The following is an 18,290-nucleotide window of genomic DNA, read 5'->3' as shown; positions in this document are numbered from 1 at the left end:
AGTTCTTCCAGCACAACACAGACCCACAGCTTTCAGATTTAATAGTTGCAACAGGAGAAGGGAAGGGAAAGAGCAGGTGACATACAAAACATGGTCTTAATTTTTGAGAATGTAATTATACCAACGTATCAGTCTTTGGATGAATTGAAATTGATGCCCTGCACACACACATGCTGTAGTACTTTTTAAGCGGGGCTATACCGCAGTGGCAAGGGTGGGGTGAGGGAGGAGGAGGAGGAGGTAGATAACAGGCGTGAGGGATGAAGAGAAAGAGAGATATGACAGAAAATCGCTAGCGCTCAGTCCCCTGCCTGCCTCTCCCGAGACCTGCAACACACACCCTGAGCGCTCTGGGCTCTCACCACCTGCCTGGATGAAATCTCCACAGTTTTTGTCCTTGTGTGTGTGTGTGTGTGTGTGTGTGTGTGTGTGTGTGTGTGAAATTTCCCCCGTTTTCTCCCTTTACCCTGTCCGTCTCTTCTCTCTCTCAGTTTCACTGCTCTAATTCTATCCATTTCTCATTCTGTGTGAATCTGAGAATCTATCTCAAACACGTGCTCTATCATCTATTCATTTCTCTCCCTCTCTGGTATTATTGTATTGCTTCACACTTCAGCTGTGTCTATTTCTATATCCTGGTTTTCTATGTCGCTGTGGATACTCCTACATCACTTTCCTTTATTTCTCTCTCCTTCTACATGCATACACACTCTCTCTCTCTCTCTCTCTCTATTTATGTAGTCTCCCTCTCCTGTGTCTCTGCATCATCCTCAGCCCGGCTCCTGCGCAGAACGCTCTGCATTCCCATCTTCCTCCGTCACACATTTCATGTCGAGCACAAGCAGGCGGCTGTATGAATTAAACATCTTAGACAGTGCGCACGCTGAGCCCCTTTGGAGTGTCATGATGAGCACTGGTAGTCAGATAGGGGGCTCTGGCCACACACCGTTAGTGTTTGTCAGAGTCTGTGTGCGTGTTACTCGGTACTTGACACAGTATCACACTGAGCAACAAGGGTTATCACATCTGTTTTCCTTCATGTTGTATTGTCAGGGGGGGAAGGAGGGGGCAATAAGGCCTCTTATGTACTAAAGCTTTACCACTCTGACAACATAAAAAAAAAGAAGTTTTTTCTCACACTCTTTCTCATGCTTTCCTTGTCTCTCCCTGTGTCTTATCTCTCCCCTCTCCCCTTTCCTCTTATCTTGTTTGACTTCTCAGTACAAGTTGTTTTCAGCTAGTGGTTTGCACCCCCCCACCCCCCCCCCACCCCCCCCCCCCACCCCCCCCCCACCCCCCCCCCCCCCCCCCCCCCACCCACCCATCCTTGTTTTATTCACTTGCTTACATTTTTCAACTTTTATTCAACTTCTTTCTTCTTTCTTTTTCTATTTGCTTTTTGTTCTTCTGTTGTTTCCACCCCCCCCCCTCTCTCTCTCTCTCTCTCTCTCTTTCTCTCCCTCTCTCCCTAACCCTCCACCTCTCACCCTGTTCTCACTCAACCTGTCAATATGAAAAACCTTTAAAATCAATTGATGTTGCTTATTTTGATGAGGAACGTCTGATCTCTGTTTATCATCACATCTGCATGTGTTAGGGAAAACGTCAGTGTGCCTGTTGTGTTCGTACACATGCAAGCGGGCATCATGAGATTGTCCTCGCCGGCCGAGGAGGTTAAGCCGTCTTATCAACCTTCGCTGTGCGTTGATTGAGTATAGATCAAGCTGACATCCATCCGGTCGTGAACTCCCCGGTCCTCGCTCTCCACTGCCTGGCTATGCTCTCATCGCCAACAGCCACTTTTCATGGGGTTTTATCTTGCCAGCTTTGTCACGTCCAGTGTCAGCGCTGCGGAGGCTAAGTCGCACTTCCGTTACACAGATTTACTGTGGCAACCTTTCACAGTTTAAGGGGGTCTTTTTCAGGTCAAACTAGAAGGCTGCAAAATCTATTCCGACTGGACGACCACAGTACATGGAGATGGGGGAAATAATTGGTCAGAAAGATAGGAGGTTCCACTTGAAAACCTTTACATTGAGTTCAGCTCCCTCCTGAAGTAATCAAGCAGCAGCTCCAAGTAGCACTTGTACCTTAAAGCTGCATGAATTATTCTTTTATATTAGCCTAGGGTTAAGTGACTACTTGTAATGTGAAAAGATTCACTCATCAAACCAACTCAGTAGTCTCCCTTAGCTCAAAGGAGCATTTTAGTGTCTTTTAGTCCATTGTTTTGGTTTTATAACCTGCAACTTTGCTGTTTTGGTTCAGTATTTGCTCTTTTTTTTTTTCAGAGCAAAGAAGCTCTGATAAATCCATAGTGTCTGCCCAGTACCAAACAGCAGAGAAAGTTAGCGACTGGCTTGTAAACATGGTGGAGCATTTAGCTCCTATGAAGCTAGACGGTTTTCTCAGAAGCTGGTGGAGAAGAAAACAGAACTAAAGGTGACCAGAGGCACAACTAATGATGGACAGTGTTGCTCCATATTTGCTTGTTGTGTCATCAGGCAACTGTTTGTTTCTTTTTTGTCCATATCAACTCATATAGACATGTGCCCATATTTATCAGAAAGAGGCAATATGTAAAAACAGTGGGGCGCATTCATCATTAATCTTTTTAGGTCTGTGACACTGAGGAATAAAGACATCAGGCTCTGGTTACTCAGGCAAAACTTGTCTGTCGGATCAATTTATCTTTTAATGCGTCTTTTCATGTGATTTGTTGATAACTAGTAAAATGATAATATGCAATGTTTTTCACATCAGAGCAATCGATTAAAGAAAGTGTCACAATTGTGTAAAGCTTGATATCTTTGATGTATTTCTGTGGTGCATAGCCAGAGGAGGCACTAACATGGTGTTTTATTCATCTTCACAGCTATTATTCCGTCTGTAATTCTCTACTCTTCCATCTGCTTTTTGCCTCAGCCTCTATCTCACATAACCTCTCAGCCTTCTGATTCCAATTTCTCTCCCCTTCCTTCAACTGATGTATTCAAATGAGAAATGGCTCTCCTTCGAAGTCTGCAGGGAAATGTTTTCTGGTCAGCCTCCTATGGCGGCAGTGCAGTCACACGGTTGAACAGGCGGCGGCGGGGATGCTACAAGCCCTCAGACGCCCGCTGCCCGGTGACTTTTCCCAGCACCTCGCACAGCTGTGCGCTCTATCGTTCGACATCAAGGGGAAGCCGGGGTTATTACCACTATGTTTATGTGTCAGGCAGAGTCAATTATACTTCTGACAGAAGAAGGGGAAAAAAACAGAGAGCGCACACGGTAAAACTTCACTCCCCGAGGCTGTGTGTGTGTGTGTTTGTGTGTGCGAGTGCGATCCTGAGTTAATGTTTCTTGGGTTTTTTTTTAAAGCCTGTGCGTGTGTCTGTGTAAATGAGCTCCACAGGTAGGGAGGGAAAAAAAATGAATCTCCACCCGTCAGCTCCCCCCTATGTTCAGCGGTGATGGAACAGGCCAGAGCCCCTGCTCGGGAGCCAGGACCTGGGGGCCTCCAGCCAGCAGGCGCCACTGAGGATGGAGGGGTGCTGTGAGCTTGCTCGTTAAAAAGCCCTGCTCCCGACCCTAATGATATCTGCCGGCACGTTCCCTCTCTCTCCAGCCCTCACTCCCTTGCCCTCTCTCCCTCCACCTCTCTCACACTCTATCTCTTCCTCACTCCCACCTCTCACCTATTTTTCACTTTCACTCTCCCTGCGGCCTTCCTCCCTCCCCTCTCTTTTGCACTCGCCATCTGCCTCTCTCCTCCTCTCTCTCTCTTTCTCTCTCTCTCACCGCTCTCCCTCTCCTGTTTGGGTGAGGAAGCCGAACCCGTCTGGTGGCGGGGACAGAGGCTCTGTCACACTTGCCTTCTAATGAGCAGTTGCTCTACGTGCCACCAGCTCTTTCAGAGCCAAAATGGCCGACACATTTCACACTGCTGGGCCTTTGTCGAGTTTGAGTGACTGGCTTCATGGCTTCACTGTGGAATTATACTATGTAGAAAAAAAAGAAAAACAAAACAAAAAAGAACAAAAACACAGAACAAAAAGAAATGATGTAACATGACGCCTTTGGTGAGAAATCGTCTATTCTTGTTTTCACTGTTGCACAGAACTGGGACAGGGAAACGTGTGGTGGTGCTAGTATCCTAAGGGGTTTAAAGTACAGCCGTGTTTGATGGCCTCCTCACTTTCATCCACTGTGTGTATGAGTCACTATTCATTTAGAGTCTTTTCATTCTCCGTTTTCCCCACCTGGACAGGAGATATTTGATGTCAGGGTATTTCCACCGGTGAATGATTAACATCAGTGTCCTAAATTGCTCCCTTACTAGAATTGTTATTGAGACAGAAGCAGTTTGTTTGTCAGGGTCATATTTATCTTACAGGTTGATGATCGATAGAAAAGGAACATTTATGGTCAGCAGGCTCGACCCATATAAACCAGTACGTGAGGAAAATTTTAATGCGCTCCCTCGGACATTTCATTTAGTTTCAGTGCCCTCCATTCTCTGCTCTGCCATTGCTCGCTATTCTCAGAGAAAATTGGACCCTTTCAAAATATCTTTATGCCAAATTCATGCCAGCTGCAGGTAATGGATGGGTGGTTGGAACAAACAGAAACTCTCCTCCTACCTTGTTGTGCAACTTTGTATGTGGGTTCTGGTTAACCATAGATCTGATCAAAATCTCACAGTTTCTAGGCAAACATGTCCATGGTATTATGAAAATCTGATTACCCATCAGGCTGTTGTTTCAGTTTGGGTTTGTTTTGACGAGTCAGGCATCTGTGTGATTGTGGTGTCTTAAACTCCTGCTGTGACTTTTCCATCCAAAGTAGGTTGCATGTTGCACGTCAACCAATCATAGTTGGAGGAGGCTCTGTCTTTTTGCCAAGTTCATGTTGACTGGTGTCACCAAGCACTTTGTTTGAACTTTGGTAGAAAGACTGTCCTCATCTGAAAATCTACAGAGTTGGTCATTTGTTCAAATACGTAAAACAACCAAGGTTACGTTTTCCTGACATGTGAACACTTGTGGTCCCGCAAATAATAATTGCTGTCTCTCAGAGACAGAGGGGCAGGTAGCATTACATTGTTATAGCACTAAAATCTCTCTGCGAGCATATCGAGCTTGAGTGTTGACAAAAAACTCTTTTACCAACAGTCAACACTGGATTCTTTTAAAATGATCACAGTCTTTCTGTATCATTGAGTACTTGGTATTTAAACTTGCAGCAAGGATGACATTAAATGTGGTACAGATAAACATGTCCTCCACAGAATTAGTTTTAATGACTTCCTTAAGTTTGAATCTGTCCTGTATTTTGGTTTTTAGCGAATACCTGAAAAACATATGGCATTTCCATCACACTCAGCTCTACTACTTTGTGTTTAGTGCTAATTAGCAAATGTTATCATGCTAAAATACGTTTTAACACCGTCATATAAGCATGGTCATATTGAGCACAGTATGTTGATGTTAGCATTTAGCTTTGCTTGTGTACCGCCTCACAGAGTCACTAGCACGGTTGTAAACTCTTCATCTTCTTTTTTGGAGAATTTGCACTGATAAGTGATGACGTCCCTCTGATCCGGTTGTCAGATCAGAAGACGTCCCCCACCAAGATGGGCCGTTTTCCAAAGCAGTAACAGATGACCTATTTTGTTGTTTAGGTTGGAAGACTTTTTGGAGATAACAAAAACGCTGTGGCATTTTCTGCTGACACTAAAAATTGTATATTCTCCAAATCAGTTTTCCTCCAGCTCATGAGAAAAATGTGTAAAATCAGAGCATAACTCAACTGAGTTTAATTCAACATTTAAAAGCACTGACAAGAAAGTCTTAGCTACATTGAACACTTCCCTGAAAATATTACTGTGCAAGTAATTTTTTATGCATTGACAAAACTGTAGAATATTGTTTATACCAAATGCTTTTATTCAATCATTTAAATCTATATTTTATGAGTTTTTTTTTTTTGTTATCCTGAAGTCTGTAAATCCCAGCATAACTGTTGCAGCTGGTGATCTGATGTTGCTCTCAGGATGTGAGTCACTTTGGAGCTCAACTGGAGCAGAGGTGCAGGGACTGACTGGGTGTGTTTTGCAGCCCGTGTTTGTGTGTGTGTGTGTGTGTGTGTGTGTGTGTTCACTTGTGTGGCTTTTACGCAGGTCTGTAGGTGAGGTAGGAGTATCTGTCTTCCCATCAAGTATGCATACTTGAAATTGTGTGTGGAAACAGGTAGGGACTAGATGTGCATGATTGTGTGCGCGTGTGTGTGTGTGTGTGTGTGTGTGTGTGTGTGCATGTGCGTGCGCGTGCGCGCGTGTGTGTCAGTATAATCCTGTGACCACTTCCAGTCATACACTGGCACAAGCTGGCATCAGTTCCTCACAGTCAAAGCAGCGAAGGAGATGACATCCTGTCCACACCTCTGAGGATAACTTCGCACCAAACAAACACAGCGAGACACATCGAGTTTTCTCAGCACCATCCAGCACAATAACCCGTGATGACAAGTATTCTTCTATTTCTAAGAACCAGCAATGTGGAGCATTTGCAGCTGATTGGCTTGGATGAGATTTGCATAATGTGGGGGCTGAAATAACGCTGAACAATAACCGTTTCAATATGAACGGGCAGTTTAAGATCTATGGCAACAAAACAACGAATAAACAGCAATTCAAGGAACAAAAGTCACTCTCAGCTCTTATCCCTCTGCCACAGCTCAGTGTCTTGATTGTCTCGTTGGCCTACATTCTCTCTCGAACATTACACTCTCACATTTATCTCCAAATCGGCCTCTTAATCTCAGCCATTATGATCTTGCATTACCATAATAAATAGTCCACCAAAATTAAAGATGACATCACTTTCTGTCCCAGCAGCAATTACTTGAACGCTCCACCCTGCCTCTTCTTCCTTCAGACGTGTCAAGCAAGGGGACTGATTTATTGATTGGTGCTGTGTGTCTGCGCTGGGCTGCACAGGGGGCTGAGGAGGATTATGTAGCAGCAGTGTGATGCTGTTGACACTCCTGTCGCCTTTACAGCTCCAACATGCCAAGATTTGGGCGTGTGCCCACCCTGAGTGTCTAAATGTGTGTACTGAGGTGGAGGGGGGGAGGGGGCAAGCGAGTTTGAGAGGTCAATAGAGGAGTTTTTGGGTGTGAGATAGAGGGGAGATTGTGTGTGTGTCTCTGTGAGTGTGTGTCTCATCGAGGGGTGGGGGGAAAGACTGTTGGGCCAGCTGGCAGCCTCTGGCTCCAGTGTGCCCTGTGGGTATCCGGTTTGGCACAAATTCTCTCTGCTGCGACAGCTGGGACCTGGGTGCCAACCAAGACAGAACTCATAAACACACAGCACACGGCATACACACACACACACACACACACAAGCACATGCACACAGCAGGAGGACACACAGGATTGGAAGACAAAACATGGGATGTAGTTTCAGAGAACCCGCCACAGGGTGGAAGCTGAGTAGTTGTGTGCATTGTCAAATTAGGCAGGAAGTAGCTGTAGCTTAGCTGCGCCTTTTTAAAGGGCCAGTTCACCCACATTACAAACATGTGTTTTATTTTCCTAATTGTAAAGCAGCTACAACAATAATGGATCAAAAAATGTGAAATGTGCTTGTAGTGCACTTGTAGGGATCATCCAGCTCTACATTTTCCCTCAGGTCTACAGAGATTTACAGCTTTTTTAAGCTCTTTGTTTTGGTTCGCCCTCCCAGCTCCCATTGCATTTGTTTCGGCCGCAGCAGACAGCTCTCAGAACATAAAGCCCCAAACAACAAATTGTATGCTACCTGCCCAACACCGAACAGCAGACAGACACAGCTAGCACTTAGCTAAATTCTGTAGGCATGAAGTTAGCATGCTAGCCATATATTTTTCTCTGGAGTTAAAGAGCTAAAACTTTCATCAGAAAGTCCACAAATGAATGTCTATGTTTGTCTGTCCCTGTTGAATGTTTAAATAGGAAACTATGCAAAAAAAGCTTTTTCTGCTGCCAACAAAAATCTGTTGCTGTGACCATTGTGTATTTGTGCACAGATATAGAAGAAAGTGAGAATTTTTTAAACGTTTTTAACACATTTTTTTAACAGAAAAATTAAACCCAAAAATTGTGTATGACTGGATCCGTATTGTAAGTGGGATCAGTTGGAGCTCTTCAGTTTGCACTTCTCTTACATGACTATCAGACATTTCATGTCTATTAAAAATTTTCATTAGCTGGTATTCCTAATTTTTCATACCAGAGTTTGACCAGCTGTTGAGTTTCTGTCAGTGTGTGGTGGAATAAATACACAGATAAGAGGAGAAATTAATGCTGCAATTCGCTTTGGTAAAAGGACAATTTTCTTATTAGAGGCATGGAAAAAGTATTCATTATTAAATATGCTTAAAGAGGAAGGCAGAGATTAATGTTTAATGTAATGTTTTTGCATTTCATGGCTACAAAGCTTTGCATTTTCAGTTCATTTATCACCAAATGATAGCTTTCTCAAAATCAAAACTCTATAATCACATTATTTTCTTAATGTGAAAGTTTTGCTGATCAAAGTAATTGTCACAGACTCACAAAGGGAAAGTAGGGCCTTTAAGCACCAGTTTCACAGGTTGCTGTGCCACACATCAGGGAGCCAGAAACGAGGACATGGCTTTTGGAAAGCAGGAAGCTGAAGTCATGGAGGTCGAAGGCAGCCGCGAGCCGCTCAGGGAGGGAGGGAGGTTAATGGGAGTAAATCAGGGAACAGCAGAGGTGAGGTGGAACCTTTGAGTTTTTTTTATGCTGACTGTCCGACTCGCCTCATTTGTCAGTGTACTCTGTAACAGCTGGCTACCAAGCAACGGTTCAAAACAGAAAGAACCAACTCAGGATCTCTTACAGTTTTCCCATCTATTACTCCACTGTTATTTTACCATTTTTCATTAGTCATACTGTGTTGACTTTACATTTAGGGCTTGTTTGTTGTTTTTTCCTCATGAAAAGGTGCAATATTTTTTTTTTAATACATTTTTATATTTTGTATATATACATATGTATTTATGTGATTTCCTCTGTTTTATTTGTTTTTAATGTATCATACTTGTTGCATTATTTTGAGCCATTGCAACGGTATCTCATTCTGTGGGCACTGTATGGTGTATAGTCTGAATGACAAATAAAAAGTCTATCTATCTATCTATCTATCTAGAGGTGATTTGAGTAACAATGTTGGTTGGGACTAAAACTAGTTTCCAACTTGAGTTTGGCAAAAAAAAAATTGGGGGGTATGGGGTTAAAAGGAAATCAGCACATTAGATCTCTGTACCCTGCTTCTCATCTCTGCTTGACACTACATCAGCAACTAGTGATGGTCAAATTGCATTGTGGGTCGTGTAGTCACCAGGTTTTGATAGGGAATACTCAATGCTCAATGCCAAATTGTTAACATACTTTGTAAAGTTTAGCGATGAAGTAGCTTGCCTCACAGTTTCTGTACTGAGTGAAAAAGAAGGGAAATCAACAAAAAAAGAGAGGAGGAAACAAATAGTGACCATGTGTGCAGTTAGATAAGAAAAGGACCTCTGCTCCATCTCCCCATCCATCCAGCGTGAGAGATATTACCACCAACATGTCTCTCAGCATAGAAAAATGTGACTCACCAGGCAACCAAGCACATTGTAGCACAATGTGCGTTATCACTCTGATATGTTATGACAGCTCAGAGTCCCTCAATATTAAACTCCTCTGAATAGGGAATGAAAACAGCTGGGGCACAAGGTTAGATCAACATTTCAGGCCTTCCCCTCTTGATGATACATACTCACACTCAACGCATTCATGCATTCAAAATGGCATTCATTTTTCACACACCCACCCACACATTCTCTTTGAGTAACTCTCATACATTGTGACAACACTTGTGCAAATGCACCATTGCATATCAAGCCTCACAAAAAAAAATTGCAGAGTGAAACAATAACACAACAAACAGGCCGGAACAGAGTAAACGTACAGCCACATAAGTCTAGTATGGGTGAAATGAATTTATTTGAACTGCTGAAGAGAGTAAATCCTGTTTTAACTGAGCTAGGAGAACGTGACTGAGCCAGGTGGGTCAGCCGGTTGACAGACGGGTGTAGTAGATTAGTAGATTAGTAAAGTAGCTTATAGATACCATATGAAGACAGATAGGCAGGCAGTTAGAGAAGAAGCATTATTTACCAACCATCCTCTTTACCTTTCCATTCAGCTGTAATGCACAGAGAAAGGTGAGGGCCCTCCCACCCTTCACAGACACAGTAATCCTCAGTGGGAATATAAGGCTGCCATGATGCATACAGCAACTATCATAACTGCTTTTTCCCTCCCTTATCTACCTACCTGGGACAGCAGCACTTTGTTAGCACTCACTTTGATTAATTGCTCATACAAAGAACCGCTCTATTTACTGCATGTAGGTCAGGTTGTACCTGCTTAACCATTAGGTGGCAAAACCTTGATGTGCCCAAAAATATGTAGAAGTTTACTTTTACTTTACTTACTGCGAGAAGCAGCCGGGTGATGTTGCAGCTGGCGCCTGACCAGGTCCAATTATGTTTACTTGCTCCAGAAATGCAGATATGTGATTTATTTATTTTTTTCCTTTTAACTGAAAAGATATGAGTGCTGCTGTAAGAGTTTAGTCTGTTTAAACCATCCAAGCAGCGCCACTCTGGGGTTGGCAGTTTCGCTTGGGTAGTCAACACTTTAGTTTTGTACATACTTTTGTGTTACCCAGAGGATGAAGTGTACTAATATTGGTGACTCCCTTACCTTTGTTCTACTTCCAACTTGCGGTTGAGATTTTTGTTTTATTTAGCGAAGTATCCCAACAACTACTCTGTGAACTGCCATGAAATTTGGTACATTCGTGGTACCCAGAGAATGAACCCTAATGATTTTCAGAACTGTTCATGTAGCATGTAGTTTTCTTATAATCTGTAAAAAAAAAAATTCTCAACATCCACAAAATTGATTGGCTCAAATTTTGGTTGAAGCATTCATAGTTTCCAAAAGATGAATCTTATTGACTTTGGTGAACCCAAGACAGGTACTATTGAGAGTAATGTATCATAATGTATCTACAACTATTAGAAAGATAATCACTAGACATTCATCTTCCCCAGAGTATGAAGTGTAATAACTTTGCTAACAAACACCATCAAGTCAAAGTCTTTATTTATCCAGTAGTTTGGTTTATGACCAAATACCAGCAGAACTCATCACCCAGTCAGCCTCTAGTATACTTTAGTGCTAATTAACAAATGTTACCATTCTAACATGCTAAAATAAGATGGTAAACATGCTTAAAATTGTAACAGTTGACAATTAAAATGACACCTAGTGTTACTGTTCACATTAACATTCATGGCTATGAATGTTATGAGCCTCACTTTGTGACATGATGTCTTTGGAAACTGCTCTTACGCCTTTAAATTACAGACTGTGTCTTTATTAGGGTTACTTAGGTTGAGAATAAGCAATGTCAGATATAAAGCATCTCTATAAAAATGTGGCTGTTAAAAAGTCCATAATCTTATATTTAAACATTACTAGCTTCACAAAAATGCCTTATCAACTCTATTTTGGATTTTAAATGTCCCAGCAGTGAGGTGGAATTTAGCTTTGGCAGAAATAATGGCATGATGATGGCTGCACTGCTGTTTTAAACTGAAATCCATGTTATTTAACCCCGGTAGAAAAAATATATTGTTAATAATACCGGACATTGACCCCATTACTGGATAATTTTAGCTCAGTTTACATTTCATTTCCCCAATTTTACCCTAATAGGCTTCTTGTTTGTTTTCCTGTGGATGACACTGAGCGTCATTTAGAGTAAAGGGTTGTTAAACTGCTACAAATACTCAGTAAGCTGTTCCTTTCAGTGCAGCCCTGCACTTTATTAGTCCACCGTCAGTCAGCTGTAATATGTTTTTGTTTGTTTTTCCTCATTTAGTGCAAGCACAGTCTCAAATTCATTTCCCCCAGTGGAATCCCCCCTCCTGCCTTAGGCGCACATACTCACACACACTATGAACTTTCAAACAATAATCCATTTCTCCTTCTTTCTCTCTCTTTTGCTTTCTATTCCTCTCTAGTTCTTTCTGTTCCTGCACGCAGTTGTGAAAAGCAAGATTTTACAATGGGAGCCAGTAACCCTGATTTCTCCTCTTTCACCTGCAGATGCTATACTTTACACACCTTTTTTTTCCAATTTACTTTCAGTGGAGGTGAAAGAATTTGTCCCAAATTTCACACACTGGAATTCCCTGACACTGGGGTGTGTGCTACAAGATGTGTAACAGCCTCAATAACCTTAATTTGAATCTGCTGCATGAACTGACAAGATTTGGGTTAAAGCCATGTCCTCTTCACATTACTTCAGATTTGACAATTTGTCAAGGATTAATCAATTTGGACGTTTCCTTGAAATGTGAGTTTTCAGGGCTGTTGGTAGATGGAATGTATTACAGCAATTCTTGCCAAGCTGTTCAGGCAAGCTCGAACTCAGAGCGGAGCGAGGCGAGTAAGGGGAGGTGGGGGTCAGTGAGAGGAAATAGAAAAAGACAGAGACGGAGAAATTACTGCAGACTTGTACTGGCAAATGTACTGCAGACAAAGTTACAAGTCTAATAATAAAGGTAGATAAGCAGAGACACAGAGAGGGAGAGAGAGAGAGAGAGAATTGAATGCACGTCTTTCTAAGAAAAGGCTGTTACACTTTGGTTTTCTCATAATTTGCCAGTTTACCCAGCACAAACCAGCTGTCCCCAAAATGCTCTCTACCTCTTCTATTTCTCTCACCTTTGCTCATCTTCCTTGTCTGTCAAACAGGCAAACACTGACCCACTCAGTCCTCTATTTCCACACAATCTGCTCTCTACACACTATTTGAAAACCAAACCCAATCGTCTTGCGTATAAACTCCAAATCTCTCCTCCTAACATCATTTTAAGACTCCTAACATCTTGTTTTCTTGGCTTGGACATGTCTCTCCTGTTCATAGCAAGAGTACTTTTCCGATAAACGGTTTGCACAACTTGTTTTAATGCCTTGTTTTGTTGTACGCATTAGTGCCAATGACAGGAACAGGAATGACAAGTTTATTGAAAAGGCCGGTCCCTGTAATAGCTCCGACTCCCGACTCATTAGAAAAGGTTTTGTGGGAAAGAAGCAGGAGGAGAATTCAAACCATACTTCAGTTTGAAGGCCACCTCCTCACTGGTCTTTTTAGTAAAAGCTGTGGTATTAGTTATAGTAGAGGTAGTAGCAGCGGTTGCACACATAACGGATGTTCTTGCCCACAGCTTTTAAATGACGTGATGGTTCTACTTTTTCCCTGAGATACGGGTTGAGTTTTTCATTTAATTTGTAAGGTTTCATGTCATGTGTATTGTCTTTACAGTTGTAAACCTATTGTGTTTCACTCCTTGCTGCTTGTTTCATCGGTCTTTCTTTCAGATGCATCATTTATAGTCAGCCTTTCATTTATTAATTGATGCCTTTTTTTATTTAGTGGCGTGGTGGGCTCCTGAGCAACACGAATGTCTTCTTGAAATATATGTTTGTGTGTGTGTAAGTGTTACTACTGTTGTGGCAGCTTGTCTTTCATGTGTCATCTGCTGTGACCTGTCATTGAACATGAACGACTAGAGCGAACTTCCCCTCTGGTGATCAGTAAAGGGACGTTGGTGCTTCATGTTAATCATTTACTTGGCACTTTTAAGGGTCAGTTCACCTAATTTATATTGTTTTCCTCAACCAGTGGTATCTAGATATGTAGACATGTTGGGTTTTACTTGCCCAGGTTATGCGATAAAAATCAAAGCATAATCTATTTTCAGACAAAAATAATTATCAGTCAGGTCTGTTATCCACAGACCTGACTGTGAACACTTTTCTCTCAATGTGATGTTTTTGGAGTATAGAGACCAAACACACCCCAGACCACACAGAATATGTGAGAGATATGTTAGAGATACTGTATACTGACAAGATACTCAGCTCTATTAATCAAGTGTTGTTTACTCCTCCTATGACCTCACACTCAGATAACCTGTGCTAGAGTCTCTCTCTCGCCTGTGTCATCTGTTCTTCTGTCTACACCGATCTCAGCCCAGATGTTCAGACCGGGCCAGTGGGAGATACATTTTCTCCAACTTAACTGCTGCTCTTTCTCCCACTGTTGGTTTTTCTCCCTCGCCCTCCTCTCCCCTCTACTTTCATCTGGCATTTTGATAAAAAGCAACCAAGAGTTCAGGTTGGGATGAGTCCCAATTTTACAGAGGTTTATGGTGGACCTTGGCAGGGTGATTTACAGTGGGAAGACCCCCCCACACACACACACATGCACACTCTTCCCCTCCCTTTATTCTGTCACAGAAGAAGAAACAGCTGGAGGTTGAATATCAGGATGTTTAGTCTTAGCAGTGCTGATATTGGACAAAGATTCACAGGAAATCGGTGTGAGAGGGTTTTTATCTATGTGTCTGTTTCTCTGGGCTCTGATACAGCAAGCTAACAGTCAGATGTTGGGAGGCAGTCGGCCATTCTTGTGCTTCTGGAGGGTACTTTTTGTGAGTGTGTCTAGCACCACTGACCCAAGTCATCTCTTATCAGTAGCTGTTGAATTGGTAGAGGAAAAGTGTGTGATTTCACCTATTTCACGTGCTCCATTTTCGCCCCTGCTCTTTGCCTCCTTTTTTTCCGATTTTATCAGCTAACATTAGCTCCATGCATTGGCTGAAAATGCGGCCTCTGGCTGACTTTCTAATGTTTGAGAATGGCTGCATACATGATGACATCATACTAAAACAATGAGGCTAATACATGCCCCAGGTCAGAAGCATCAGCATCTGCCTGAGGCAGTTAATGATCCATACAGAGGAAACAGAAATAAACAGCAGGAAGGAGCTGCTAAAATTGCTTTAAACTTTATACAACATCCACACAGTTCCTGCACAGTGGAAAATACTGTTACGCACAAACTGGACTTTTATTTTATTGATGAAAACTAAATACTAAATGTAGTTACTAAGCAAGCGTTAATTATGTGCTCTTTGGCCTTGGAAGTAATGCTAGGTTACTACAGGTTATCAGTGAGGGGAGAAAGCTAGTTAGCCAGACATGCTAGTGATTGCAGATTTGCTAGAATAGATAAACATACTGTTTAAAGTAGCTATTTGTAAGTTATCCTATTGCTACATAGCCAGTGTTACCATTAACAGCTGTTTACTTACCAGTCTAGCAGAAATGTTGTGAGTTCAGCATCAAACTTCATTCCTTTACTCGCCAAGAGCTGTCTCCAGCAGTGGAAAGCAATGACAATGTTAACTCTTGTCTCTATAATGTCTTCTCCTCTACTGAAGTTAGCAGCTAACCAGCTAGGCCCGGCGCGTCTCGCCACTTTTCAATAGCAACTCACTGTAGCCTCCAGTCTGACCTGAAGACGTAGCGCTGCTCAGAGGGCGTTTTATAACCTCTTGTCTTGTGAATGCAATGATGGCCAAAGCTCTTGTCAAGCAACAATCACCACCACTCGCTCCCAGCAGGAAACCATATTCAGTGGCAGAGAAAACTTACAAATAATCCCCTTTAATCCACTCCTGACATGTTTGCTCTTGTGTTTTTGGTTTTCAAAAAGCTAAAAGAGAACGACACCACCCTACAAATTCTGTAAATGCCATCTATCTCTTACAACAGCACCATCCATACAACTCCAACATGTGGAGAAATCCAGAGCCTGATAGCTCTGCTGTGCCCAGTAACGGTTGGCTAAGCACTGATTGGTCAAACGCTGTTCAGAGGAGAGGTTTTACACATTTCAAGCAGGTAATCAGTCATTTGTACTAGAAACAAACATGTCTACAATCCTTCCAACACGCTATGTTACATGTCAAGGCCCAGTCGTCTTTGATTTGAAGGCTTGTTTTCAGTCACACTGCTGCACCTACTCCAACACAGTTTTAAAACGAATGTTCAATTGCATTGCTGTTTTGATCAAAGAGACAAGCTACAGATCTAAGTGTACAAACTCATAATTCATCATTTCAGGAGCAGAGGCCATTAGCGTGTGAGCGCTTGATGATATCTCTCATTGTCATGTACATGTGGCATGTTACTCCTTTGAATAGAAGTTGATGCGCTGCACTGCAGCATCAAACAGGGTTTGTCTCAACTTGGCCTATTTGGCAAACGCGCCACAGTTACATAAGTGCTAATGGTTTCAACGTGTGCATTTTGTCTGTGATGTAAACCACCGTTCAGCACATTGCATTAAATTCAATTAATTGGATGACTCCTTATCCTTGTGCTTGTGCCTGTAAGTGTGAATATGAGTTTGTATGTTTGTGCCTGCCTCTCTGCTTTGAATCAATTTTACTGTATTGTGGCCATTTTTTTGAAAGTGTAGAATCTACCCCCCTATGAAATCTTTCATACTCATGTAACCAAAACAAATAAACAAAATATAGACAGTTTTTTTTTAAAGCAGACTTCTGAATTTGTCACACAATGGAAAACAGAAACAGTCCCCCCTCCTCCTCCACGACATCACACAGCAGACTGACTGTATCATCTTCACATGCATCAGTGATTGTGTCTGAGAATAACCCATGCATTCTTCTTTAGCTTCTCGATAGTTTTTTTTTGTTTTTTGTTTTTTTTTTTCAAACATATGGCTTTGTCAAATGTGAAAACAAATGATGGCAATATCTTACAGTATGCGAATGTAAAGTATCTAATCAACTTTTCCTTTTCCTTTGAACATTCACAGGCCAGTATGAATTGCTGTAATCAAAGTCTTGAGCTGTCTGGCAAATAATAGACTGCAACTTACAAAGGATGCAGTTCAGCTTTTTGAGGATTACATAACATTTAATATTTTGAAGTTTGCTCCATAGAAATCAATTTATTGACATCAGGTCTGAAGGCAATGCACAAGACAAAGTGGCTAAGAAAATGAATGAATGGAGACCTGAGCTTTTGACTGTGTCACATGGGTCACACATCAAAAATTAACCTTTGTTTTTGTTTTGTTTTTTAGCCAACAAGTTCTGTGACAACTAGAAAAATGCATCTGTTGATGAAGACCATGTGATATGATTGAAAGCCCCAGAACAGCTATTGGGTGTGGCAGGGATAATGTTTTCTCAAACATTGCGAAGCAGTTTTATAAGTTAACAGATTGGTGCATCAAATCATAGTGCATCTTACCTTCCACAGCGAATACAAAGCACGAACATGTCATTCTTTGCACTGCCTCTGCTGCCTCTGGTTCTCTAAAATAACCTTGTGCATATTCTCTGGCTGCTCTGCAAGCAAACAAAGTGATCATCGGGTCTGTGGCTCCCTGTGGACGGATGCTGATGCTATTACAGATCTACCGTGCTGCCATCTGGCAAACATCTCAGAGAAGATTTTGGTTTAAGGGCTTTTTCCAGACATAAACCTGATGCAGGATGGGGCGTTGAAACTATGTTCTAAATTGTGTTACATTGACCTGCTTTGTAATTTCAGACTGCATCACAGACATGTTGATTTTACTCTGATGGCACTCTGAGCCCCTGGTTTTGCTGTGTTTGCCGTATATGTCTTGGTAAATGTTCACAGGTTCTTACTTGCAGCTGCTGTTCCCCTTCACTGAAGAAAATTACCAAATAATGCCACACTGAGAAACTGGGACTTTTTGGGTTTGTTGCAAATTTGGCACAGGCCAATTTGCTTCTTTGGAACTGGTTTCACTGGCTTCATTTTGTTGTGCAACTTGCAAAAAGGACAAGATAGAACAAACTAGCTTTTTTTTTTTTTACCTTAAGCAAACTCTGCGATGTGACTTTGTAATCATAATTTGGCTATTTGACTTTAAAATGCTGTAACTCAAGGTCTGCTCACCAGTGTTTTTCTCCAGGCCATTGTTTGCTCTCATCATAGACATACTGTTTGTAAAACTTCTGTCTCCAAGGTAAAAAAAATCAGCCTTCACATATTGCTCAAAACACTTATTTATGTGTTGTTCTGTCACTGTTTTTTCTTGTTTCAGTAAACCAACAAATCCTCCAAATTAAACAGCTAAACAGTCATTTGTCTACACTCTCTAGAACAACACACAGCAGTGTTTTCTCATCTAATGCCCTTATCAGCAGGACGACATAATTCATCTGTGCCTTGATTTTACAACAGGGAATAAGGAAACATGGTGCTGTAGGGTTAAGATGACCGCCTCATTAAGGTTAGGGGACCTTCATCGTCAGGTCTTCATC

At 42.0% G+C, this 18,290-nt stretch overlaps 1 protein-coding gene across 1 annotated transcript in view; it reads left to right on the top strand.

The window, feature by feature from the left end:
- The window catches only part of samd12 (sterile alpha motif domain containing 12), a 121,005-nt gene extending 102,715 nt beyond the window's left edge, over positions 1-18,290 (top strand). The window contains exon 5 of the mRNA XM_071500533.1: positions 17,075-18,290. Coding sequence (XP_071356634.1) covers positions 17,075-17,097 — 23 coding nt within the window. The 3' untranslated portion in view covers positions 17,098-18,290. The remainder of the gene's footprint in view (positions 1-17,074) is intronic.

Source organism: Trachinotus anak, unplaced genomic scaffold (assembly GCF_046630095.1).
Source record: "Trachinotus anak isolate AG129_WGS33_773 ecotype Australia unplaced genomic scaffold, CSIRO_AGI_Tana_v1 ptg000016l, whole genome shotgun sequence".
Classification (NCBI taxonomy): domain Eukaryota; kingdom Metazoa; phylum Chordata; class Actinopteri; order Carangiformes; family Carangidae; genus Trachinotus; species Trachinotus anak.
This window is presented reverse-complemented; position numbering and strand designations above follow the sequence as displayed.